Source organism: Aspergillus mulundensis (genome assembly GCF_003369625.1).
Source record: "Aspergillus mulundensis strain DSM 5745 chromosome Unknown scaffold_15, whole genome shotgun sequence".
Lineage (NCBI taxonomy): Eukaryota > Fungi > Ascomycota > Eurotiomycetes > Eurotiales > Aspergillaceae > Aspergillus > Aspergillus mulundensis.
In genome coordinates this window covers 170814-196257 of record NW_020797903.1, presented here as the reverse complement: position 1 = coordinate 196257, position 25444 = coordinate 170814, and the positions used below count along the sequence as shown (strand labels likewise).

The window sequence follows — 25444 nt, the reverse complement described above, 5'->3', positions numbered from 1 at the left end:
ATAATTGAATGACCCTGCCAAAGGCCTACATGATGTAGAACAAAGGGCATTCAAAGGCAGATACGCAAAGACATCGCACATCCTTTCAGGTCAGCGTACAATGTACCAGGAAGAACAAGGAATACAAGGTTGACGGCCCGCACCAACCAGCGTTGTGTTTGTAGCGGAAGCAATGCAACTAGAATTTCTTCCCTCTGGTTACTTTTGGCTTTGAACTTAGCTGTCCACTCCAGCTAGCTTGAATACTTTCTGTTAATTACTTTGGTGACAGTCTAAGCCCATTTCAATGTAGTAGGCAGAAGTGACGCTAAGAAAGAGTCAAGGAGCGTGAAGGCTTAGTTTACATTATACGAATATAGGACTGGTCTTGCATTCTGATCTGCTAGTAAGTCAACTCTAAGCACTTCCTTATTTAGGGAATCAGCGTTGTCTTAACTCCCGTCTTTCCTGCTTTACTCTCACTTTTTGATAGTGACCGCTTCCTTCTCTTTCGCCTGCATATACTCTTTCTGAGTGCCGTACTTGTTCACAGGCAGATCAGCGACATCCCAACCCTCATGGTATTTAACAGTCTTGGTCTTGCTCAGTTCATCAAACAGGTCTGCGAGCCCGTCTGCATCTCCTGGAATCTCCGGAACCTGCGGAGGCTTAGCATCAGGCCCTTGGTCCCAATCACCGTAATTCCATTCATGCCTCATACTCCCCTCCGGGTCCAGCATCTGAATGATGGCTGCGTGATTATCCCTGGCTAATCTGGTCAAGGTTGAGAGGTCAAGGGTGTGGAAAACGGACTGCTTCTTCGTCTCAGTCCCCTTTTCACCTTTGGCCTTGGCCTCGACTGCCTCCTGGGCATTCTTCAGAACCTCTACGTCGAATTCGACGTAGTTCTTTTCGTCCTGTTTCTTCTTCAAGGGGACATCCTCCTTCACCATGGGCTTTGCGTTTTCCGCATCCACCGTGACAATCTCGACGAACTTTGCGGTCAAATCATAGGTCGGCAGCTGCTCGCGGAGCTCGTCCATGAAGTCCTCGTGCGCCTCGAAGATGGCCGACATGATGAGATTCGTGCCGATGGCCAGCAAGGGTCCAAAGACAGGCACATAGCCAATGGCAAACGAGAGCACGTTCTTGAAATAACGGGCAAACCACGGCATGCTCACGTCCGCTTCTCCCCACTTGATGTTCAACCCCTGGTTCTGGCTGACGACCTTGGCCCAGTCCGCCATGGACTGGCTGTTGAATTCCTGTGTCAGCGGCGCGTCGGGGATGTCGTCAGAGTCCATCAGGATTAGGCTCTTGGAACTGAGGGCGCCGACCTTGCGCTTGTCGCGAGGGATCACGAGTGCGGTGATCAGGCGGGCTGGGTTGATGCCGAGGGTGGTCTTTTCGTCCACGGCGAGGCCGATTTTGTCATTGCACTTGATTGTTCGGGGATCCTTGTCTGTCTCACCATCTGAAGTGCGCTTCTGATGCTCGATTGAGATTTTCTTCATTTGTGTGAAGTTGACGTGGATGTAGGTGCAGAGTTCTTCGTATTTAGGTCCGGATTGGTATGCAGCCGGGATGTAGATGGCGCGAATGCAGCATAGGCGCTGGAATGGACAGGTTAATCTATCTCTACCCCAAGCGTGGAAGAAGGAAGGTGAAGGTCCCAGCGACTTACGTCTATCCACATCCACTCCTCCTCTCTCGTCGGCATTGGAACGAACATGAACCACGCCTGTGCAAACGATTAGCTCAAACACCCAGCCAGTAATAAGTGGAAACCAAGCGAAAGCAACGAGAAGAAACAGAAACACAAACCTCCTCCGCGGCCCCGACTTCCCTCTGATAGAACCGATATCCCCACGTGCAAAGCTCATGCTTGACCCGTCGAGCCGGGTACCTCGCGTTGCCGTATGTAATCGGCAACCAGGCCCAGTTTCCGTAGGCGGTATTCCAGCTGGTTGCGTAGACGATTTTATAGTCCGTTCTCTTGTGCGGATGGCCGCGCGGCTTGCCGTTTTCGTTGCATTTCTTGGATCCGTGGTGGGCTTCTCGGTTCCAGACCACTTCTATCATCATCGTGCTGTAGAAGTGCGCCGGGTCGTCGGCGTTGAAGCCCCCGCTCTTTTGGGAATGCAGGGCCGAGCGTTTGAAGAAGCATTCGCCTTCGGGGTATGGGAGAGCCATTGCGGTGCCGGCGGTGGATGGGAAAGATTTGGATTCTTTTCTCTTGGCTGTGAGATTCCCTAGGCGTTGGACAAGATTCAGAAAGTGCAGTTTGAGAATGTTTGGAAGTATTTAACAGATCAACCCTAGCCAACGGGGAAGGTAGCTGGGTGGGTTGGATGGGCGTCATTCTTGCCTTATTGTTCCACTGCTTGCAACTCGCCCGGCTGGTTCCGCACTTTCCCTTTCTTTCAATTAGCAGGATCTAGCCATTTAAGCAAGCCTCGCCTCAAGTAAAGTTTGCGGCTTGTCGCGGAAGTACACAGCGCACGTCCCATGGTAGGGTCTAAGCTACCACCCCAAAGACACAAAAGCATGAATGACGCGGAATGTTCACATGATATAGCTAATGCCGTATTCCCGGGTCCTAATAAAGCTGGCCCGATCTTTTGGAACTCTCAAGTAGTCTGTTGCTTGTAACGTATATCAAAACACTGCAGCGCTTTGTCGACATCCCAGCATAGGCACCCCCTTGCACCAGGAAAACATCCATTGGCATCGGAACATAAAACACACCGCAGCATCCCAGAATCCTACACCTTCATCACAGGCCGAATCTTGATAGCCCTATTTTCTGTCTGGGCTGGTCCTATCATTAAGGGCGCTGCTCTACTACCAGTATCAACAACCAATCTTGCGGCTTAGGGTTACCTACCCTGAACCCTAAGCCACCACGTTAGGGGAGCTCTGGCCTTGTGCATGTGATGCGCGGCTTCCCTGAGCAAGCAAGGATTGTAGGAATGGATGAATATGTGAGAGAGCGATTCGGAATCAAGAATGGAAGGAATGCCTGTGCCTGCACTTGGCGAACGGGAGGCTACCTGGCTTTGATCCTTGCATTCTGTTCAGAATGCTTGCGAAGAGGGAAGCGAAGGGGGAAAAACCTCAGCGGTTGCCTACCGAGAGTACAACGACCCTCGGCTTCTCGACCAGTTACCGTATACGTCCGCTTCCTCAGCGATGGTGGCGACCGGATTCCCACCGATGAGGCCAAGTGGCTTTTGTGTTCTTCATTTGTCAATATACCTATGCGTCTGTTTGTTTTGATGATTAGTGACAAAACTTGAGTGAAGCTCCTGCCATATCTGTATTACTGTCATTTATTATCATTGATTTCCAGACTCTTTCTTCCTAGCACGCCCTGAACACTGGCTGTATCCGATCCTGGGCCCAAGTGTAAACGACCGTGGCCGGATGGACGAGGTCAGCATTTGTTGACCGGGATGACCGCATGCGCCGTCAATATTGCGCTCTCTAGACGGCCCGGGAATCTACTTCCCAGTTGTTAGATTAAACACGTCTTCTACAGGAGGTCATCAGCGCAAGGTCTCAAAGTAACTTCAGCTGGATTGGGTCTATACAAGTGAACTACGAACACTAATAAAATCATCATCACGCGGCGCCTGGAGGCTTACATATAGTGTAAAAGAACAAGAAACCGCCTTCAGATCTCTCATAGCACATTCTCCATCAATCATTCCGCATACCGTCATCATAATTCATCAACCCACTTACAAAAGAAACCCAATAACAGCGGGGATGAGGCCCCAGTGCATGGGAACCGCGAACCTCGCCGCCGCACCGGCAAACGCAGACGGTGATGCCGAGGGCGAGCTTGAACCCGTCGGCGAGACCCCGGTCGGAGATCCGGGCGTCGAGCCTGGCGTAGGCGCCTCGGAGGCTCCTGGTCCTGATCCTGAGCTAGAGTCAGAGCCGGAACTGGAACCTGAGCCGCTGCCACCCGTTGGACTTGTTCCGCTTGATGTCTGAGAGCCGTTGGCGGAGCCAGAACCGCCTGAGCTGCCATTGCCGTTATTCTGTTCATCACCGCCGTCCGACTCCGAGCTTGTGCCTTGCGAGCCGGACGCGGTCGAAGTGGCGTCTTCGCTTGAACCTGGGACGGACTGCGTGACCGTTACAGTAGTGCCTGACTCCGAAGCCGAGGACGAGTCCGAGGACGAAGACCGGGTGCTAGTTACGTCGTTGCCGCTGGAGGTACCCGACGGGCCCGAGGTGCTAGACAGCGTAGTCGACTCCCCACCGGCACTGGCCGAGGTATCCGCCGCATCATCCCGACCACTCGAGCTCGAGCTCGAGCTCGAACTCGAACTCGAACTCGAACTCGTACTCGTCGAAGCAGACTCCACAGACGTCCTCGCCGTCGTCCTCGTCTCGCTCTGGCTCGTCGACGTAGCCGTAGCCCCCTCAGCCGTAGGTCTACCCCGAGGCAACTCATCACAGTACGCAAGGAACTGATTCAAATCCGGCGGGATAGTCAAGGGATCCTTGTCATTCTTATCGAGCGGGAACCGCTTGTTACACCGTTGACACTGGTCCACTTTATCCATGAACGCGGAGGTGGCCGCACAGAGCGCAGCCGTTTTGCCGCGCCGTTCGGCTTCCAATGCGGCGCCGTTGCACTCGTCGTAGCAGACCTCGCTGAAGAGGACGTCCTGCAGGAGTTCCTGACGCTTGTGCTTTCGTTTCCGACTTCCAGACGCAAACCCGAATATGTTTGCAAGGACATCGCGCTTGGATTTCGAGAACTCCACGCCGGCGTAGTCTACCGGAACCCGGAAAATGGAGTAATTGAGTCCGAACTGCCCCGGGTTGATGTTGAAGTAGCTGGGCGAGATGTTGTACGTGCCCACCTGATCGGCTATGACGGGCTCGCCCCAGAATTGGTCTTGGATTAGCGGCGGGGACGGGATACACTCGTCTGGTCGGCACACGTAGTCCTCTGCGGGGAGGCCGGATTCGAAGTCGCAGAATTCTCGCGGTCTGATTTCGTGGTGCGGTTGGCAGAGGGTGCCGGGGCGGCAGCCCCAGGTGTAGTCGTTTGGTAGGGGCTTGGGAGGCGTGTAGGTTGGGTTTGTGGTTAGGGTTGGGCAGATGGAGATGGTTACTGTTGATGCGGGTCCTGTGGGTGGTTTGTTAGTATGGATTTGTTTGCAGGTTGGCGTGCATGGGGTGGGCTGAGTTGGGCATAGGCATGGACATACCGATGATTATCTGTGTTGCTGGGGGGAGGGTTTCGACACCGGTCGAAGTAAGGGTTAGTGTTGTGCCGGGGCCTTTAATCCGTTAGCAGCTGTTCCTCTACTTGAATTATTCAGAATTTGCCGGCATAGGGGATTATTTACCTGGTATCTCATTCACCACTGTCGTGCTTATCACCTGGGTAATTACCAGAGTCTCGATTGACGAAGGACCGCTGACTACGCTTGTGAAAATCTCAGTGGATGCCGGCTGCGTTCGCGTGAGAAGAGAAGTCTCGACTGATGCAGTGCCACTGACTACGCTTGTGAAAATCTCGGTGGATGCCGGCTGCGTTTGCGTGAGAAGAGAAGTCTCGACTGATGTAGGGCCACTGATTACGCTCGTGAAAGTCTCCGTAGACGCCGGCTGCGTCTGCGTGAATATAGAGTTCTCGACTGATGTAGGGCCGCTGATTATGCTCGTGAGAATCTCCGTGGATGCCGGCTGCGTTTGCGTGAGAAGAGAAGTCTCGACTGATGCAGTGCCACTGATTACGCTCGTGAAAGTCTCCGTGGACGCCAGCTGCGTCTCGGCGGGGAGCGTGGCCACTTGAGTGATCGTCGAGCCCGGTATGGTCGTTAACTGAGTGACTGTCGAGGCAGGTAAAGTAGTAACCTCCCCTGGAAGAGTAATTGGAGAGCCGCTAATAGTGCTCGTGATTGGAGAGCCGCTAATAGTAACCGGAGGCAACACACTGGTTATCCATGATGTTGAAGCTGGCAGTGTGCTAATAATAGTTGAAGCCGGGACAGTCGACCAAATTGTGGAGTAAAATGTCGAGCCAGACTTGGTGTATTTGATAGTTGAGTAGCGAGTGCTTGCTGGCAGGGTAACTGTCGAGTAAAAGGTTTCTTCCAGGATGCTGGTGATGGTCGAAGCGGGGACTGTGATTGAAATTGTAGAAAAGAACGTGGAGCCTGACTCGGTGATCTGGGTTGTTGAATAGATTGTGCTGGCTGGGATGGTGGTCTCTATTGTCGAGTACAAAGTGCTTGCTGGCAGGGTCAAGAAAGACGTCTCCCAAACCGTGGATACGCCTGGCTCACTCAAGCAGGTGGTCTGTGTAGGCCCAGGCTGAGTGACAGTGCTGGTGATCGTCTCAGTTTCATCCGAGCAGCTTGTCTGGGATGTAATTGTGACTGATATTGTCTCGGTGGAGACTGAAGTAGGAATGGATGAGCAACTTTCCGTGCTGGTGATTGTCTCAGTTTCATCCGAGCAGCTCGTTTGGGATGTAATAGTGACTGATATCGTCTCGGTGGAGACCGAAGTAGGAACAGATGAGCAACTTTCCGTGCAGGTATTTTCAGAGATCGTTGTCGTTGACCAAGAGGTCACAGCCGGTGGCGCTGGCAAGGTCTCTGTGATCGTTTGGGTTTGAGTTTGCACTTCTGTAGAGGTTTGTACCTCAGTGATCGTTTGGGTCTGAGTTTGCACTTCTGTAGAGGTTTGTACCTCAGTGATCGTTTGGGTCTGAGTTTGCACTTCTGTAGAGGTTTGTACCTCAGTGATCGTTTGGGTTTGAGTCTGGGTCTGAGTCTCGGTGGTCGTGGAATAATCAGTTATGGTGGAATAATCGGTTATGGTTGAATAGGAAGTTGACCAAGAGGTCACGGCCGGTGGCGCCGGCAAGGTCTCTGTGATCGTTTGGGTTTGAGTCTGGGTCTGAGTTTCGGCGGGCAAGGTCTGCGTGATGGTGGAATAATCGGTTATGGTTGAATAGGAAGTTGACCACGAGGTCACGGCTGGTGGCGCTGGCAAGGTCTCTGTGATTGTTTGGGTTTGAGTCTGGGTCTGAGTCTCAGCGGGCAAGGTCTGCGTGATGGTGGAATAGATGGTGGAATAGGCTGTCGACCAGGAGGTTACGGCTGGCAGCGGCTCAGCTGAGCATCCCGAGCTGGTGGGGATGACCGGAGTTGACGTGGACGTGGCTGTTGATGTGCTGGATGTGCTAGTCGAGGTCGAGGTGATGGTACTGCTAGTGCTCGTACTGGTCGAGGTGCTCGTCGACACAGTGATAGTGGAAGACGGCGTGAGCTGCAAAGCGTCAGTCAGTTTGCCCTTGAGCCGATAAAGAGGATACGCACCGTGCATGAACACGAAGTGATGGTGGTCGTCTTGGTTGTTTTGGTGGTATACGTACCACCGCGTGCATCAAGAAGCACCGTTGGTATGATAGTGACGGTTTCATATACAGACTCGTGCTCATGAAGGTCCAGATCCGCAGAGCCCGCAGCCCCGTGATCGAGATGCGCCCATGCGAGCGCGGGCGCCGCCACGAGGAGAAAAGGGCTGAAACGCATGGCTGCGGGATGAAACTGCAGGCCGGTATGTTGTCAAATTGAACTGCAATTGCTGCACAGAGAGCGAGTGGGATACGCCGCGCTACTCATCAATTGGCAGGGGCAGGCGTTCATGAAGAACTGGCAGAAGGAGTCCGAGCATGAGATGAGACAGTTTCAGATGGGCAGGGGGAGGGGAGGGTGCGGCAGCTGGAGGGAGAGTGCCGAGGCCGAAGTAGAAGAAAACAAAGAGCATGGGGAGTCTTTGTTTGTTTGAGATGAGAATGGACGGATCGGGCACGGGGACGATTCATGGTTATATGGCGGAAATGGAGGGAGCAAAGCTGGAACGCGAGGGGAGAGGCTCTGATGGTGGGGATCTGAGACACGGGCAGGGTCGATACGTGGCTGCTGCACTTCGGATGACTTAGTCTTCTGCAAGGTTGCGGAAGGAAGGCATGTCAGGCTCGGCTGGAGTGCTTGTAGAGCCAGAAGGATGAACGTGACGGCAGGGACAGAGCGGTCTAGTGTTTAGCTGCAGATGGAGGCATTGGCAGATCTGAGATCAGAAAGGCCGAGCATCGTCAGGCCTCCTGAAGTCTAAGAGCGAAAAGAGTTCATTAGGGCTGTGATCAACACGTCAAGCTGTCAGCTTGAACTCGAGAGTCTCGACTCAAACTGCCGAGCAGGAGCTATTCTCATTGAGGCTGAGTCCGTGGAACGCCAGATAACAGCGTGAGTGGCAGCAAATCCGCGACCCATGTCGGTCCAGCGTTCCTCTGGTTACATTGCAGGGCGCACTCGCTGTGACTGGCTGTGAATCGCTGCAAGGGTGCAAATCCTGTGCTCAGACGGCAAACCTGCCTCGTGTTCTTGGTAAATGGCTGGGTAAATGGCTGGGTGCCCCCTCTTGACAGGACAAGAATACGATGCTGCCCACAGCTCACTCGTCCAGACGCAGACTCAATTCAGACCGAGGGCGTGGCATGTGTTTACCGGACAAAGACAGCCTGCCCGTTCCATGAATCACTGCGCCTCCCAAGTTGGTGTCGACGGAGAGAATAAGCTCCGAGTCGCTTCTTTGTTCTCCTCAGTCGGGCTCGTCGCACAGTCTCAGCCGGAGCCCGACAAAGAACCCAGCGACCGCTGCAATCGCAAAGAGGCGACCAGAGACTCTGTCGATATATGCGGGCGATGAAGATTCTCCCAGTCATTCAATAACCGACCATGCTGCGAGATCTTGGACTGGCTGCGCTGGCCTTCGCTGCGACGGTTGGGCGGTCGCAGGCGCAGGGCGACGTCTTGAATCAGATCAACAGCTCGATTTGCACATGGGGCCAGCTGCGAGCGGCTGTTATTCGCGACACCGTCTACCTGGACGGAGGGTACCTGGTCTACCAAAGGCAAGTTGCGACAGACAATGGCAGGGAGTTAGACCGCTAACCCGCGCAGAGGCTTTTCCAACGGCCAGGTACAGGTCAACAGCGACGACAACGCAAAGGGCCTCGTCTACAGACTGCCTCTATCCTCCTCGTTCAACACCTCGTCCGACAACCTCACCGCGCTGTTCAGCACCTTTGAAAAAGGCGGCGGCATCGCGGGCAACCTTGCGCCGACCTACCACGACGGGGTGATGTTCGCCAACGACGGCATGTTCTACCTCTACGGGCAAGCAAGACACTGACTCTCGTTTCTCGGCTGTTCTAACCAGACTGCAGAGGCCTGCTGGAAAACACGGACGCCACCGACAGCCCGCCCGCGAATACGGTGCTCGCATACGAGCGGTACCAGTACGGCGCCCAGCGCAGCGAGTGGGAGCCCCGATTCGTGAGCAGCAATCTGGACGACGGCGTCACTCGGTACATCACCGCGGGCGCTGGCGTCTCTGCACCGAGCGAGAACATGGGATTCTATGTGAGTGGGATGCGCGCGCCGGGCTGGGGGCCGATCTGGGACAACGAGACGGCCACGAATGTATCGCAGCGCATGATCACAATCGACATGTCGGACATGGAGAACGGTGTGTTTGCCAACGTCTCGCTCCCTAACGAAGTGCCTGGACGCGCTAATGGCGAGGCCGTGTGGCTTCCGGTCGCGGCGTCGGGTGTTGTCGTATTGATTGGCGGCGTCACCGAGCCGGAGAACATCTACTCGGCTGGATTGACGGATCAGCAGGTGGCGGAGAGCGAGCGCGAGAGCCCGGCGTTCATGCGGACGGTGTCGGTGTACGATGTTGCGGGCGATCGATGGTGAGAACTGAGAATCCCCGACTGCCCGACTGGAGGCCCCAAGGTCCCCAGCTGACTCAGCCGAGGCCCCAGCTGACTCAGCACAGGTTCCACCAGAACACAACCGGCGACATTCCCCCGCAACTGACGGCCTTCTGCTCCGTCTATGCGAGCGCCAACGATGGCTCCTCCCACAACATCTACATCTACGGCGGGTACGACGGGCTCAGTCCGCTGAACCAGTCGTCCGACGACGTCTTTGTCCTCTCGGTGCCCGCCTTTGAATGGGTCAAGCTCTACAGCGGAAACGGCACCGCCAACGGGCGCAAAGAGCACAAATGCGTCAGGCCGTACCCGGACAAGATGCTGGTTCTCGGTGGCGTCCAAGTCGGAGGCTCGAGCCCGTGCATCGACATGATCCGCGTCTTCAACCTCAACACCGGCCGCTTCCAGGATAAATACGACCCAGAAGACTGGGACCAGTACGCAGTGCCCGAACTGGTTATTGGGAGAATTGGCGGAGAGTAAGTCCTGGAACTGCATTAAACAAGCAAGACTAACAATCCCAGCGCAAGCGGGAGTGCAACAAAAACATCGCCCGACGCCTGGACAACAACCTCCCTAGCAGACGTCTTCAAAGCCCGGTACACCAAACCAATCGCAACATACTACCCGTACGAAAAGACCGGCAACACCAGCACAACCACCGTCCCGTCCGGCGGCGGCTCCGACTTCCCGGGCTGGGCGGGCGCCATCATCGGCGTCGTGCTCGGCCTCGCCCTGCTCGCGGCCCTCTTCGCATTCTGGTTCCTGCGCCGCCGCAAGCGCAAGGGGTCGCGACGCGCGAGCGAAACAAGCCGCGGCTCGCGCGTCATGAACTGGGTGAATGCCGGTGGGGCGTTTGCGCCGCCGGGACCAAAGGATCCCGACATGAGCACGGTCTCGGGCGGGCTGACGACTGCGAATGAGAGTACGGTTGCGGGGAGCGAGGGGACTGCGGCGGTGAGCCGGACGACGGCCGAGGCGGGCGGGGATCAGGTCTACGAGATGCATGGTATGCTGCTTAGAGTGTCTTACTGAATGGGGGCTAATGGAAACAGGCCACAGCGCAGCGCACGCCGTTGAGCTGCCGACGTCGTTCAACGAGGCCACTGGCAGTATCTCTGCGTCGTCGCCGGCAATGAGCTCGCCGGCAATGAGCACACCACTAGGCTACAACTCGCCGGTCTCGCCTGAAGTCCCGGGCCAGGGTCCGCAGGAGAAGGAAGGCGACACGCCGGTGCGGCCGACGCATACGCGCAATGTCTCGAGCCTGTCGAGCGTGCAGTCGTACAGCCCGGTTATTGAGGAGGGCCGGGCGGTGCGACCGCAGTATGTGTCTGGGGTGTCGGAGGCGAGCATTAGCTCGGCGGGGACGAGACTGGACAGTGCACTGGGGTACAGGGGGTTGGGGCTCGAGGATATTCCCGATACGGAGGGGCACACGGAGGGGCACGCGGAGCTGGAGGGACACACGGTGACGGAGCTGGAGGGGGAGAGCCCGAGTGGCACTCTGGATCCGACGGCTACGTTGACTTCGAATAATAACTCATGATTACAGCAATAGGAGTAGTATAGTGTTTAATGCAGGGTTAGGTAGTTAGTAATGAAGATGGCTATGACTAAGGGCATCCCTCGGATTCGCCACCGCATCACGATGACATCCACCGATCGATCGATCCGGATCCATGTGCCTGGCAATCCCGATTCCCCGCCCCTCGATCTCCCCTCCTACTGTCTACATCACCCAAACAGACAATCAATCCCAAAATGCCAACAAAAGTCGCAGCCTCACACCCCTACTACAACCTCGGCCCCTTCACCCTCGCCATAAGCACATCCAACCCCTCAACCCAAACCTGGTTCACGCGCGGCCTAACCTGGCTCTACGCCTTCAATCACGCGGAAGCAGCCTCATGCTTCACCCAAGCGATCCTCCACGATCCCACCTGCGCAATGGCGCACTGGGGCCTCGCGTACGCCGTCGGCCCAAACTACAACAAGCCCTGGGAGCGATTCGACGCGCGCGACCGGGCGGCGTCAGCTAAAATTGGATACGAGGCCGCGCGACGGGCGAAGGCTGCGGCTGGAGCTGCGGCTGAGACTTCGTACGACCACGAGGGTGGTGTAACCGTAACGGTCAAGGTTAAGCCGTGGGAGAGGGCTGTCATCGGGGCCATGCAGAGGCGGTTTGAGGGTGGGCGGCCGCCGAAGGACCCGGGGGTGGTGAATGCGCGGTATGCGCGGGCTATGGGGAGGGTGTATGAGGTGTTTGGACACGGGGGAGATGAGGCCGTCGCGCTCGAGATCGCGGTGCTGTACGCCGACGCGCTCATGAACATCACGCCCTGGGCACTCTGGGACCTGGAGACAGGCGCCGCAGCGAAGAATGCACCAACTGCGCTTGTGGGGAGTGTCCTCGACGACGCGCTGGGTATGCCCGGCGCCGATAAACACCCGGGGTTATTGCATCTATACATCCACTACGTCGAGATGAGTCCGACGCCTGATTCGAAACGCGCCCTGGACGTCGCGAATCAACTGCGCGGCCTTGTGCCGGACGCCGGACACATCCACCACATGCCGACGCACCTGGACATTCTTGTCGGCGACTGGCAGCGCAGCATCGAGGGGAACTACAACGCGACGATCGCGGACGAGCGGTACCTGGCGGGGTGCGAGAGCGGTGCGTATAACCTGTATACGTTTTACAGATTGCATAACTACCACAGCCTGATCTACGCGGCGATGTTCGCAGGCCAGAAGAAGACGGCGCTTGATGCCGTGGCCCGGATGGAGAAGAGCGTGCCCGATTGGAGTCGTCTACTAAGCATGACGTCGCCACCGATGGCAGACTGGCTCGAGAACTTCCTGGGCACGCGCGTGCACGTGTTGATCCGGTTTGGAATGTGGAACGAGCTCCTTGCGCTGCCCTTGCCGCCGGCAAAAGACCAGGATCTGCTCTGCGTAACGACCGCAACAACGGCGTACGGGCGTGCTCTAGCCCACGCCGCAAGGGGTGACATCCCAGCCGCAAATGCAGAACAGGCGCTCTTCGAGGAACGCAAATCCCGCGTCCCGCCATCCCGCCGCGCTTACAACTGCAAAGCCCTCGACACCCTAGCCGTCGCCTCGGCCATGCTATCCGGCGAAATCGCCTACCGGCAGACAGAATACGACTGCGCCTGGCACCGCCTCCGGCGCTCAGTGCAGCTCGACGATAACCTCCCCTACAGCGAGCCCTGGGCCTGGATGCAGCCTGCTCGCCATGCATACGCGGCGCTTTTACTAGAGCAAGGCTATATCCAGGAAGCAGCGGCAGAGTACCGCGCTGACCTGGGAGTAGATGAGAGATTGATCCGGCCGCGGCGGCACCCGCGGAATGTATGGGCGCTCAGTGGGTACCACGAGTGTCTGCGGAGACTTGGGAGGGCGGGGGGTGAGGAGGGCGTGCGGGTTCAGAGGGAGCTTAGTGAGGCGTTGGGGAGGGCGGATATCAGGATCCGCGCGAGTTGTTTCTGTGCGTTGGATGCGGATAGAAATGAGAGCTTGGGGTGCGGTGGGAAGGGTAAGGGGGATGACAACGGCAGTGGCAGTGGGAACGGGGGTGCGAAGGTGCAAGCGAGCGCGGATGGCTACGGCCATGGGACATGTAGAGAGAGGGACAGCCGGTTATAGAGCCGCATAATACTAAGTCAATACCATGGGTAGGGGTTAGTGGTATTACCTTCGGCCTTTCGACTGCGTCGTTATAACCATACATAGAACGGCATTCTCCAGCAGAACAAGGAACAAACGAGTCCACTCTCCATCTCCACATCATGAGGCCAAATCAAGGAGGTTGAAAGCCTGATCATGAAAGAGCGACGGTCGGCGTACTGCGTTGAATTTGATGAGGCCTATCTAGCTTGGGTTTAAGATAACTATTGGGATAATGCAGCAGATTAGGATTGTGCTTTCAACTAACAAGGTGCAGGTCAGTTGGATATGGGACTGGGAGTAAGCAGGGGTTAGGGCTGGATATACCGCGGTTGTCCACGGTCTGTTCCACTTGGGATGCAGGTAGTGGCGGACTGTATTTAGGAAGAGAGAATAGGTAACATAGGGTGACTGGAATAGTTAGTGCAAGCCCCTAGACAAAATCTTAGAGAGCGTACCGTACCTAGACTAAGCGACCGTGGTAAAATACATATTTGCCCCTGGCGGATGAGAGTCCAACGGTACGACGTGCAATGGACTTGACACGGGGCACCACGAGTCAGGCTGCGACACTTGGATGACAAAGTCTGATTGTATCTCTCAATCCAAGAGATCCGGGCATCAGCACTAAGCTTGATGATGGCATTCTCAGCTCCATGCGGTGGCTCGGCCTTAAGCCTGGCCATCTCGGCGTCCAGGCAATAGGGGTTTTTAAGATCCAACCACAAGGCGGTCTCCCGTAGACGTCGACGCCCTTCAGCTCGCGAACTCAGAAGGATCGTCTCTCCAGAACGGTGACGGTAGACTGCTCCGACTGCGGGCGTTTTCCCGCCGTGGAGCAGAATCGGCAGACATGCACCAGGCCCATGGTGTCGAAGGTGACGGATCGCAGGGTGTCCCACACCACGAGCTCGTTGGACGCAATGTCAGGGACATACCGCTTGACAAAGCTTCTGATCCATGTGGTTGCCTCGCCTCTCTCCTCTGGGCGGTACTCGGACAGGTGGGAATGCCTGGAGCAGGATGCTAAGCGGCGTACAGCCGTTGCGTGAGCACGGGCAGCGGCATCCGTCGCGCGAGTCGGCCGTCACGAGTCGGGCAAGCAGCTGAGCGCCGTCTGGGGTAACCAAGGCAGCGCTTGACCGCAGGGCACTTCGGCTGGGGGCAGGATGGGACCGCAGCCACCTGCAGATGGCGAGGCGCCGGCCAATACTGGCAGCGAGGTAATGGCCTTGTCGAGAATCCGATACAGCCCCCGGCGCACGAATGGATTGTTTGGCTTGGGCAGTGCCCTCGAGGAGTGTCGAAGTACCGCGCTATAACGAGATCAGTTGGCAACGAACCGTGTGCGTCAGGGTAAGAGCCCCTACCCTAACAGTCGCTGGATGGCGATACTCAGACTTGAGCAGCACCCGGTGAGGTCCACCCAGGCTCTTTCCATGCCCTCGCGTGCCTTGCACAATGCCAACGGTGCAGGTGTGAGTAGGGTATGGCAACATGGCAGCAGAAGGGGAATTAACGCGTTCTGGATCAGGGGTTCGTCCGCAAATGGCACTGTCCAACTTGGCACCTTGATCCCATGAGCAAGGCCAGCTGTCTGAGATCCGACCCAGGATCCTCTCCCGAATGCAGACAGTGGACACGTCGACAATGGCCATCGAAGGGGTGGATATCAGAAAGCCTGAGTACTCCGTCGCCGGGAGATCCAGAAGCTGACCTTGCCTTGGTCCCCTGCCTAGGTCGATCGATCCGAAAACATGGACGCGAATTCCCGAGCGATGGTGCCTCAACCTCTGTATACCTGCCAATCCATTTGACCCCCGGCCGGTGCAGCGTCGTTGCATTTGTTCGGTTCCATTTGCGCGAGGAGATCTCCCACTCCCTTCCGGCGCTCCGCGACAGCACAGCTACACCTGGACCAGCTCTGTGTGAGGGGTACTGGAACTGGCAATAACAAACTCAGAGAGTCCGCGTACGGTGTGGGAAGGCGGAGATGGGCCTACACGGACTTTGAACCCTGCTTGGACTCCAGGAAAGGTGTTGGAAGCACGAACAGTGCAGGGCGCTCTGCGCGCAGGATGGCCATGTTGCTGGACTCTTTGCCTGCATTTTCCCTTCCCCTGCAGTGTTTGCTGAGATAGACTTGTAAAATTCCACGCTTACGAAGCGAAGCCTGATGACTTCTCCCATCCATCCTGTTGACCCCATGATGCGCATCGCAGCATCCAGACCACAGTTGTACACCCATCTTCATTGGTACTCTTTCAGAGACTTTCTCTCCGCGGCAGGGTCTCATTTAAAGGAATTCTAGTCCCGTTGTGGTTCCCAGATACCAGGGCGACCGTAGGCGATGAAGGGCTTGCCGGACAAATCTGCCTGATATACCATAGCCGGCGGCCGACTGGTGAATGACTGATCCTTATCGTCTGAAGGTAGTATTGTCTTGACCGCTCGAATCGCTTTCCATGATCGTCGCCTCTCATTTGTTCTTCAGGGCGTGGACGTAGCCCACGTTCGGTGTTGTAGCCACCCTGGGCAGGGACAAGGACAGGGGTTCGCATCAACGACGGAGGCAAACGTGGGAACGGAAGATGGGTCTCGACGGTAGAGCAATGATGGGTATGGTCATGGTGGGTAGGAAGCGTAGTGGAGGCGTCGCGAATCGGCAATTCGATGCTGCGTCGCCCGATGAGGACGGGACGCGCCGACGGGGCTTCGTTCGTGGTACCGCTTTGGGATCGGCTGGAGGTACTCGCGGTAGGAAGGGGAGTGCCCGAAATGGCTTATTCGATGCGTTTGGCGGTGCTAGAGCGCTGCGCAGGATCAGCATGATGGGGTCTTCGAAATGTTGGCCAGGTAGGGCATGGGCGCGGCATGGGGGATACTCAACCCGTGGACCGGACACGTCGTACCCTGCAGCACTCCATCAATGACTTTCTGTCACTAAGGATTGAACGATGGCCATCACATCCTCCAGGGGCCAGCTGTGCAACATGTTTCGGAGCCGGAGAGACCACCTTCTTCTTGCCCGAGAGGCTTTTGCTGATTGAAGAACCAGCGCCTCCCAGACAGACCCCCTGAGGCTCCAAAGATATCTGCATCTCGCAAATGGAACACCATGGCAGCCCTGCTTTCCGATGAGCCCATGGCCCTCTCAGACTTTCTTCCATGGAGACCCTACTTTGGCAGGCATCGGCGTCATACCCAATCAGAAACCGCTGTCTCATACTGCAACATTTGCAGGCCCATTTTAGCACAGGATTCAAGACTTTCTGAAGTCCTTTGTCCAGGAGCACCTAGTGTCTCTCATCGCCCTGCTGGCGCGAAAGGCACAGGTGCTCCCAGGAACTCAAGCCTCTATTCCTCCTTGTTGTCTTTCTTTCCTCCCCATCTTCCTGATTTCAGCTCAACAGATATTCAGAGCAGCATCATATAGCATTTCGCATTACCGACCGAACCTCACAGCTGATCGATAGCCCGAAAACGTTCTTTATCTCCTCCCACACGGTCCAAAGCGTTGTCCTCGTCGTCCTCCCTCCCAACGATCAACGGCCACGGTAGAAAGCCTGTTCGGGTCATCGCATCAGCTCCCGAAAGTCCCTCCGTGCGCGTTCCGACATACGATCGAAGACCCGGGGGAAAGGACTGTTTGTCGGCTCTTCACCACCTCTCGCTTCATCCCCTACCGACGATCGAACGCCCGCGAGACAATCTGGCTGGCCTCTATCACCTCTCCCGTGATCCCATCCCCTCCTAGAGCGGACATTACCTCGTCATGGCCGAGGTCATAGGCGCGGTTGCGGGTGTGATAGCAATCGTGGAGGTGGTGGTAAAAGTAGGCCGGTCCGTGGTCCGCAATTGCAAAGAAACGAAGAACATGGCCACAAACATCAGAAGGCTTGAATGCCAACTGCAGCAGCTGGGCGGGCGGGTGGATCTACTAGTACAGATAAAGAAGGAGGCAGAGCGAGGCAATGTATGCTTGGGGGGGTCGGAGAAGCACGTTGTCCACGAGCTGGAGGGCTGCCAGCAAGACGCGCAACGCGTGAAAGGCCATTTGGACCAGCTAAACGCGGACCCTCATGAGTGGGAGTCGATGTCAAGCATCTCGAAGGTTTGCTCCTTCTCGGAGATGAAGCACAGCCTGCGCACTGCAGTCGGCATTCTGAAAGACCTCTGTCCGAACATTGAGTCGGCCGTGAGGTTGATGCACATGTGAGTTGGCAGCGCCCTTGCCCACTCTGCCTGTCATAACATCGTTACTCACTGTACCAGGGCTCTTTCACTGCACAGCGCTCTCGCTACGGCGAGGACCGAGGCCAAGGTCGACAACCTGACAAAGGTCGCTCATTCGACCATGGCGTGTGCTAAACGATACTGCAGGACGAAACAAGAAACCGTGCCGACCTCGAGTCCATCCACCAGCAGGCCTCGATCCCAGGAAGAACTTGATCGCACGGCGTCGAATGGACGCAATGCGGACTCAGCGGGCAAGGCCTAGGCCCAGGACACATGCACCAAGGTTCCTCATCTCTGTGGCGCATTCTTTGTTCTTGAGTCTGATGTTTAGTGAATAACAAGCCATCTGGGTTCTAGCTTGCCCTTCTCCAGCCCATTTTCTTTGTTTCGGAGTACGAATGGGCCCATCTCCACTCAACCAGTAGGACGCTTCAACTGCAGGTGATGGACTCACTTGAAAGGCTTTTCCAATGTCAATATGGATACCAAGAAGGTGATCCATGGACATCGTCCTTGGACAGTGACCGTGATAACGGAAACCTCCCCTCATGACTTGGTGACCAAAACGCCCACAGCAGCAAGGCAGCCTCATTCATCGGATTCCAATCACTTCTCCATCCCACAGTTTGTCTATATATACCACAGTTGCATCTTCGGATCCTCGTCAATTAGACTCATCCTTTCTACCTGCCTCGTACAAAATTGCACCGTATCAGACCGCTCCATCACTTGCTCAAAATGTCGACAAGCACCGACCCCTGCTGCCCCCAGTTCTGGGAGAAATACGCAGCCGTCAGGGCGCAAGAGCTGCAGGAGGACATCAAGAAACTGCCCAACAAGCTTGTCGCCCGACCAAAGGACACCACACCCGCAGTGATATCCTACGAGAGCTTTCTGGAGCCGAAATCCGTCGAGGGCAAGGTCACGATCGAGGACAACGAGATCCACAAGCTCCTCCGCAGCTACGGCGAGATCCGATACTTCTACAAATCCGCCGCGCCACCTCCAGCCGACCCGTACTGCGACCTGGAATCGGATGATGACGATGAGCCAGCCCGTTTGATCACCGTCCTCGTCGACTTCCCAGATACCCTCACCGTGGACGCCGCCATGCTCCGCGGCCTTACCAACGAGTTGCCCGACATCTCAATCCCTGGATCGGCCAAGAAGGAATGTCCCAGGTGGACCTTCGACCTCCCTGCATCCCCCGAGACCGCCGAGCTCTTCCGTCTGGAGTGGTTTGCCAGACATCTCGTGGCATTCGACTGGGCCTTCATCTTGATTGCGTACAAGCATGGTGCGCCTCTGTACATCGACGACCGGGGCAAGTTCATCGACAGGCCCACCAGGAGCCAGAAAGAGGACAAGGCTGACTTGAAAGACATCTGGACGGAACCCAGCGCCACCGGGGAGGTCCTTCCTGCCAACCTTGGCTACGACGTTGTGCCTGTCCCGAGGAAGAACTTCAATGCTAAGCGTTGCTGAGTGGCTTTGCTTTGGTATACTTTGTATGCTTTGGTTTGCTTTACTTTGCTTTGGTGTGCTGTTTGTTCTGGTGTGATCTTTCCTGATGCTGCGTGTCTTGTTTGGACCTGTTCAATTGCGTCTCTGTAGTTTCGTCCCATAGGAGTGTACCAGATTGGATATCAATAAATGCATTAATGTGCAACCCCGTAGAGACCCTATTTATACTTAACCGCGCCGGCAAGTCTGGAGTAATCTGTAGATTTTCCTTGTATTAGGGTATGGTAGGCTTGGAAAGAACACAGATACATTCACAGTATATTAGGAGCAATTAATATTATAATCAACCATTGACCCACTCAAGCAAAACATCCAAGACCATTGCCATAAACAAAAGCAGTGCGAGATGCCCTATTTCAGGCGCAGATTTGGCACTGGAGGCTCTTCAAAATTGAATGGAGGCCGGAGAGAAACTGCCTATTCTAACTAGGATCCAGAAAAGGCCCCAGCATTCATAATTATTAAAGCACTTGACATTATTGGGGACTAAGAAACCCATATACTCTGCTTAAGCATTCACCCACTGCACTCATGCTGGGCTATACTAAAGGGAGGGTCCTATACTGTCATGATTAGACTATCTAACATGGTGATAACTGATTGCGCGCTAGTTACAGACAGTCGCAAACACTTCATAGCTACAGGAGGAAGATGCGGCAACCCCAAGAAAGTCCATTTAGGCCAGACTGTCAGCCGCAGCCAATGCCACAGACACCGTGATGAAGGATACTCCAAAAGTGGCATTCAAAGATAAATACCATGGCAGGAAGACAGATTGTTTGCTGAGACATCCACTGCTAGATTGACAGTAGTGATAGGTCTGCATTTATGTAGTGAATTAGGGAAATTGGCGTTTGAGAGCTTCACAGACTTGAGCTGCATCGATCCGTTGGTGCCAACAGTCCTGGATAATCGATCCACATGCGGTGCCGGAAACATCGGGAAACTGTAGAGAATTGTACCGCGCTTGAACCTCGTCGCTCTGCACCTCTTCATAGGGATATTCGTCCGTCATAATAAAGTAGATAAGTGACCCCAAGGAGAAGACATCATCGCTCCATCGCGGGGAGTCGTCCCAGCTGTAGTTGGGCGGGCAGTAGCGTGTAGACACAAAAGCACTCGGGCGGGAGCCGTTCAACGAAGAGCCACCGAAATCGCATATCTTCAGGTCCAGCTCATGGTCGAGCAGGAAATTCCTTGGGGAAACATCGCAGTGGATCACGTTGTTCTCGTGCAAGAGTCTCAGACCCCCCGCAGCTTGTCGTGACCACTTGAATCGGACATGCGACGGGATGGCATCTCGGTGACTCCTCACGTACTCGCGGAGGTTGCCGTGCTCCATGAACTCCATCGTCAAGCAACATGAATCCTCATCCCACGCAAAGACCTTCGGGATGTAAGGGTTGCTGCCGAGTTTGTGGTAGATCTCGGCCTCCAACCGCATGTTTCGCCTGGCGTCTTCCTCCTCGAACGGAACATATGGGTTCGGTATTGGTGTTTTCACTACTTCCCCGGAGGGTAGTCGTTCGATGATTGCGGTGCCCCCTTGGTCGATGAACTTCCCCTTTGTCCTGTATATGATTGTGCCGTACTCCGGCTCGGGGCCTTCGGCGTCAGGGGGAATGTGTACGTACAGAAGCTCGGTCGGATATTTCTTAGCTGGAGTTTCCTATAGAAAGGACCGCGTCAGTAGTTGGATAAAGCGGGGGACAATGGATTAGTTGCGGTCCACTTTTGAAGGTGGATCAACCAACCTGTCGTCCGGGGTTCGTCGCTTGCTCGGAATTCTTTCCCTTTAGCTGACCCACCGGCCGGCCGAGGAGAAGGTGGGAAGCCCATTGGACACTGATGACAAAGGCGACAGGAGTAATAAACGCCAGAAGTGATCTGGATGAGAAAAAAGAAGAGACGCGGAGAGCGACAGACATGGCGCGCGTAGAGGGTGCCATCAGACGAGGGCGCTAGGCGGCGCAGGGAGGAAAACAACTGGGAATCGGTCGCTGTGGCTCAGCACACGCAAGCCACATTGTGGCTGCGTCTGCTCGCGTGCGCGGGGAAATAAGCTTGGACAGCGAGGCCAACCCCAGGAACTGGCGGCCACAACGCTGAGTCCTGCAAGTCGTGTGCCCCTTTCGGAGATGAGCCGGTTGTCAACGGCCGACTTGGGAATGACGGTGCTGAAATGCGGATGATAAGCCGTAGTGCAGGATGGAGATGGAGATGGAATGTAGGAGTAAACATTGCCCCTCGTCGACCAGTGGGCGATGGTCAGGCACGGCTGTCTAGCGGTGGGATACTACGGCCTAGGCGGTGAGAAATCGACGCCTACCTACAATCGTCTCGCCACTAAAACACTGGCTTCCTGAAGATGTTGCTATTCTGATGATGAATTAGGCTTGTACACCAAAGCCCCTGCTCGACTTTGTTCACAGCCAGCGTGACCTTCTAGATCATCCTCACTGTGGACTCTGAGGCATTTTGGGTCGCTAGGATGCCACTTCAACGATCTCGAGACGTCCGCTTCCTCAGAGTCCACGCCGAAGGATTCCGAGGATACAGACGATGCCAAGGTGCTAGCTTACCTACAGCTTGTCTGCTGTCGGAAAGCTTCGCTATCTCCGCAACATTCTGTTACGCGAAGGGCGGAGACTTGTACGCGCTAGGTAAGAGCTAGTCTACAGCCTGTGTGGATGGGAAGACTAACTAACCTCTTTGCTGAGCAGGCAAGGGTCCCACTTCTATTTCCAAGGCCGGCCAATCCACCGCCCCCTTTGTCGCGGTTCAAAGTCATGAGAAAGATATCTCCCATCCGATTCTGATACAGTAGGCCACATACATTATCCCAGTATCCGTGGAGCCCGCCGGAGACACCATTGCGAGCTCCTTGCTCTCGCAACCCCAGAAGGGTGGACAAAGGATCCATGGATACTTCCTTTTTATTCTGCTGGCTCCTGCGCAGCGTCCAGAACGCAAATCTGCTGAATCAAGGCCACAAACTCGCACTATACGTCTGTTTTCCGCGTCCCCATTTCGTCTTCTGCCCGATATCAATGCTAAACCATGTTCCTAGCCCCGTCTTCTCATCACCAGCACCAAATCGAAAAGACGCCAGGAAGAGGATAACAGGGAAAAGGACAATGGACCATGCAAGATCCAGCGAATATCGGACGCATGAGCTGCTGATGGACCATCGGGAGCGGCAAAGAACTCTTCAGCTGTCACTGTCCCTTCTTCCACCAGCGCTTTCTGGCTTTTCACCTGCTTCAAGGCCTCATCGTAAGAGCCCAGCTATCGAGCTTTCCACTCTATGAATGCCTCCAGCTCTTCGCGGTTAGTTATGTCGCCCTGATATGATGGCGCAGCTGCACAAGGGCTCTTTTCGTAGCAAATAATATGACCCTTTGTACAACCTCGCAGGTTACACCATGCCTAGCGCCACATCTGGATGCACAAGATGCCCAGCGCTTTTTTGTTTCAGCCTCACGATGCAATTATCTCCGGGGTAATGTATACAGTTGACATCCCAAGACTCAGCTACGCAATATCTTCTCTAGAACAGTTGGTATTATCATCGACCGGTCATCTTGCCAGGTGAATGCGTCTAATCTTGGTCTGGCAGCCTTTTCTAGCCTCCACGGATATTATTAGTGTGCGATGCTGGCCTCGCTGAAGAGGTGCCACAACAGGCAAGACAACCGTTCATACAAGTGCGCAGTAGATGCGGTGCTGGGATGGACAATCTCACCTTACCATCCTTCGCATCGACCAGAGGAGGCTGATCGTCTCATCTCTCGTCTTTTTTAAGAACAGACCCAAGCCATCCACCCCGCTCTCCAGTTATATGGAGGACGCATCTGATTTGATTGCAAGATTACACATGTACTACATCATCTCCTGTACTTATCCCGATGAGCTATGGTCGACAAGGCTCCGAGAAGAGATGCCTCTCACCCTGCTATCAGCTCATAAAGCCACCATTCCCGGTTGTTGGAAACTGCTTGCTAACCTGCTTCTAGTTTATCCTCCTGATTCACCTCTTATGGTACGCAGTGCCAACGCATCCGAAGCGCTTCCCAAACAGCACTTTCTATCATGTCTCTCGATCAGCGCACCCTGAATCCCCACCGATACGAGCCAGCCCACGTTGACGATGTCGACTCTGAGCTGCCGGGCTCTGCATCCACCAAATACACGCGACACTCGCATTACTCCCGCTCTGAATGGCTCTATGAAACCGCCACCTTGATACTGAGCGTCGCCCTCCTGGTTGGCATTTCCTGCATTTTCTATAAGATGGAAGATCAACCACTCAAAAACTGGCCCGCGCCCATATCTCTTACTGCAACGGTGTCAATATTAACAACGTTCTGCTCTGCAGCTCTCATGCATAGTATCAGCCAGTGCATTGGCCAGCTTAAGTGGCTGTATTTCCAGAGCGGATACCACAAGCTCTCACACCTGGAGACATTCGACGAAGCAAGTCGCGGCCCTTGGGGGTCTATCCTGTTGCTCACTACGGTCAAGTGGAACCTAGCTACTATTGGAGCAGTCATCACTATCCTCCGGCTTAGCTTTGCGCCGCTGGCCCAGCAAGTCATTGACTTTTATGACTCGAGAATGGCCATTGATGATCATAGCGTCACCTTTGGGTATTCCCAGACATTCCATCGTGACTTTGGATCACAACCATTTACGGTACCAGGCAAGTACTCCTGCGCACGGTCACTTCGCCTTCATGCCGCTAACATGTCCGTGACAATGCAGAAAATGTCCCACCGGATTCCGAAATGCAATCGGCCATTCTCCAGGGTCTCTACGGCATCAGCAGTGCCGCAAGGTTCTCCTGCCCAGGGGTCTGCCAGTGGACCGACGACTACATATCCCTCGGGTTCAAGACCAGCTGCAGCAACGTCACGCACGCCAGCCTACAGTCCCAACGCTGCAACAGCAACAGAACAGGCCCTTACGATCCGGCAACATGCAGCATCATAACCCCGGGAGGTGTCGTTCTATCCACACGATACAGAATGACCTCATACGGCACCAGCTATGTGATAAATGTGACCTCAGATCTACCGACAGGGCTAGAGCCCATGGCAGAGAGCTTTCCTGGACTCGCCAAGTTCGCGGTGTACAGGTCAACGCCCGACTCGAATTTTACTCCAACGCTGATCAACATCACCGAATGTTCGCTCTCTCTCACGGCCTACAAATACACACAGGCCAGCGCCAGCGGCAGCACAGGCTTCGACTTCAACACCACCAGCGAAGTCGACTTCGGCGTGAAAGACCCGTGGAATTCCGGTCATGGCGGCGCGGGCATCGCCGCAGCAACGCTCACCACCAACAAAACCACCGTCAACGGTATAGATCTGCCGCCCCTTACGATCGGGCGGGCGGAGCTAGCCGCGCTCCGAATCTTCCTCACCTCCGACCCCATCATCGCGGAAATCGTATCCGGCCAAGTGAAAAACACAACGGGCAGTCACGGGCTCGCCCCGCTCATGGACGGGACGGTCGACATCGCGCAGCGGTTCACTCGCATGGCGCGACTGATGACGGACCGTGTGCGGAACGGGCCGAATGCGCTGGTTGCGCAGGGGCAGAGAATCGAGCTTGTGACGCGTGTTCGCATCCAGTGGTCCTATCTTATTGGGCCGGTTGCTGTTGAGGTCATGGCGCTTTTCTTCGCTGTTTTGACGGTTATCCGGAATTGCGGGGGCCGGGGCGTTCCGCTGTGGAAGACCTCGGCGCTTGCGGTGTTGGCTTGCCGGTATGAGCGGCGGCTTGGGTTGCTGCAGGGTGGGATTAAGGATATTAAAGACATGCAGAGGGTTGCTGAGAAGGCGGAGGTGCGGTTGCAGTAGGAGGCTGTGCCTTGTTGTCAGCGCGGGTGACACGGTATTGTATCAACTTTTTGATCAAATTAATTGGAAATGCTGCTTGGGGTCCAATCTATATAGGTAGTTGGTCCGATGCCAATCGCATATGGAAAGGATATACGAGGACTTCCCGCAGGAATTCGCAGTCCAGGAGTGCAATAGAAACATGACATGACCGGGAAAGAGGACAAGAAACATCGCAAAGGAACCATCTCAAGGGCTTCACGAGTCAATCGAACAGCCACAAACATCTCCCTGGCGAAGTCACGCGGCTTCGAGAAACACTATCCTTGAACTCACC

At 55.2% G+C, this 25444-nt stretch overlaps 9 protein-coding genes across 9 annotated transcripts; 5 read left to right on the top strand and 4 right to left on the bottom strand.

Moving 5' to 3' along the window:
* Window positions 1-458: 458 nt before the first annotated feature.
* DSM5745_10384 (uncharacterized protein) lies at window positions 459-2172 on the bottom strand (the record flags this gene model as incomplete). The annotated part of the gene is made up of 3 exons (XM_026752400.1): window positions 459-1592; window positions 1664-1720; window positions 1804-2172. The coding sequence occupies 3 exons, from the start codon at window positions 2170-2172 to the stop codon at window positions 459-461; spliced, it is 1560 nt and encodes a 519-aa protein (XP_026598843.1).
* Window positions 2173-3722: 1550 nt separating this feature from the next.
* Window positions 3723-7553, bottom strand: DSM5745_10383 (uncharacterized protein; the record flags this gene model as incomplete). Its single annotated transcript, XM_026752399.1, has 4 exons — window positions 3723-5131; window positions 5214-5285; window positions 5355-7287; window positions 7338-7553. 4 exons carry the CDS (start codon window positions 7551-7553, stop codon window positions 3723-3725), a joined length of 3630 nt encoding a protein of 1209 aa, XP_026598842.1.
* A 1206-nt stretch (window positions 7554-8759) lies between these two features.
* Window positions 8760-11354, top strand: DSM5745_10382 (uncharacterized protein; the record flags this gene model as incomplete). Its single annotated transcript, XM_026752398.1, has 6 exons — window positions 8760-8917; window positions 8985-9185; window positions 9251-9781; window positions 9868-10284; window positions 10330-10814; window positions 10861-11354. 6 exons carry the CDS (start codon window positions 8760-8762, stop codon window positions 11352-11354), a joined length of 2286 nt encoding a protein of 761 aa, XP_026598841.1.
* A 215-nt stretch (window positions 11355-11569) lies between these two features.
* On the top strand, window positions 11570-13477 carry DSM5745_10381 (uncharacterized protein; the record flags this gene model as incomplete). The annotated part of the gene is made up of 1 exon (XM_026752397.1): window positions 11570-13477. The coding sequence occupies one exon, from the start codon at window positions 11570-11572 to the stop codon at window positions 13475-13477; it is 1908 nt and encodes a 635-aa protein (XP_026598840.1).
* A 790-nt stretch (window positions 13478-14267) lies between these two features.
* DSM5745_10380 (uncharacterized protein) lies at window positions 14268-15156 on the bottom strand (the record flags this gene model as incomplete). Its single annotated transcript, XM_026752396.1, has 3 exons — window positions 14268-14511; window positions 14555-14814; window positions 14869-15156. 3 exons carry the CDS (start codon window positions 15154-15156, stop codon window positions 14268-14270), a joined length of 792 nt encoding a protein of 263 aa, XP_026598839.1.
* Window positions 15157-17273: 2117 nt separating this feature from the next.
* DSM5745_10379 (uncharacterized protein) lies at window positions 17274-17999 on the top strand (the record flags this gene model as incomplete). Its single annotated transcript, XM_026752395.1, has 2 exons — window positions 17274-17713; window positions 17774-17999. The coding sequence occupies 2 exons, from the start codon at window positions 17274-17276 to the stop codon at window positions 17997-17999; spliced, it is 666 nt and encodes a 221-aa protein (XP_026598838.1).
* Window positions 18000-18475: 476 nt separating this feature from the next.
* Window positions 18476-19222, top strand: DSM5745_10378 (uncharacterized protein; the record flags this gene model as incomplete). Its single annotated transcript, XM_026752394.1, has 1 exon — window positions 18476-19222. The coding sequence occupies one exon, from the start codon at window positions 18476-18478 to the stop codon at window positions 19220-19222; it is 747 nt and encodes a 248-aa protein (XP_026598837.1).
* Window positions 19223-20099: 877 nt separating this feature from the next.
* On the bottom strand, window positions 20100-21189 carry DSM5745_10377 (protein kinase family protein; the record flags this gene model as incomplete). The annotated part of the gene is made up of 2 exons (XM_026752393.1): window positions 20100-20930; window positions 21016-21189. The coding sequence occupies 2 exons, from the start codon at window positions 21187-21189 to the stop codon at window positions 20100-20102; spliced, it is 1005 nt and encodes a 334-aa protein (XP_026598836.1).
* A 2164-nt stretch (window positions 21190-23353) lies between these two features.
* Window positions 23354-25128, top strand: DSM5745_10376 (DUF3176 domain-containing protein; the record flags this gene model as incomplete). Its single annotated transcript, XM_026752392.1, has 2 exons — window positions 23354-24171; window positions 24216-25128. 2 exons carry the CDS (start codon window positions 23354-23356, stop codon window positions 25126-25128), a joined length of 1731 nt encoding a protein of 576 aa, XP_026598835.1.
* Between the last annotated feature and the right edge of the window lie 316 nt (window positions 25129-25444).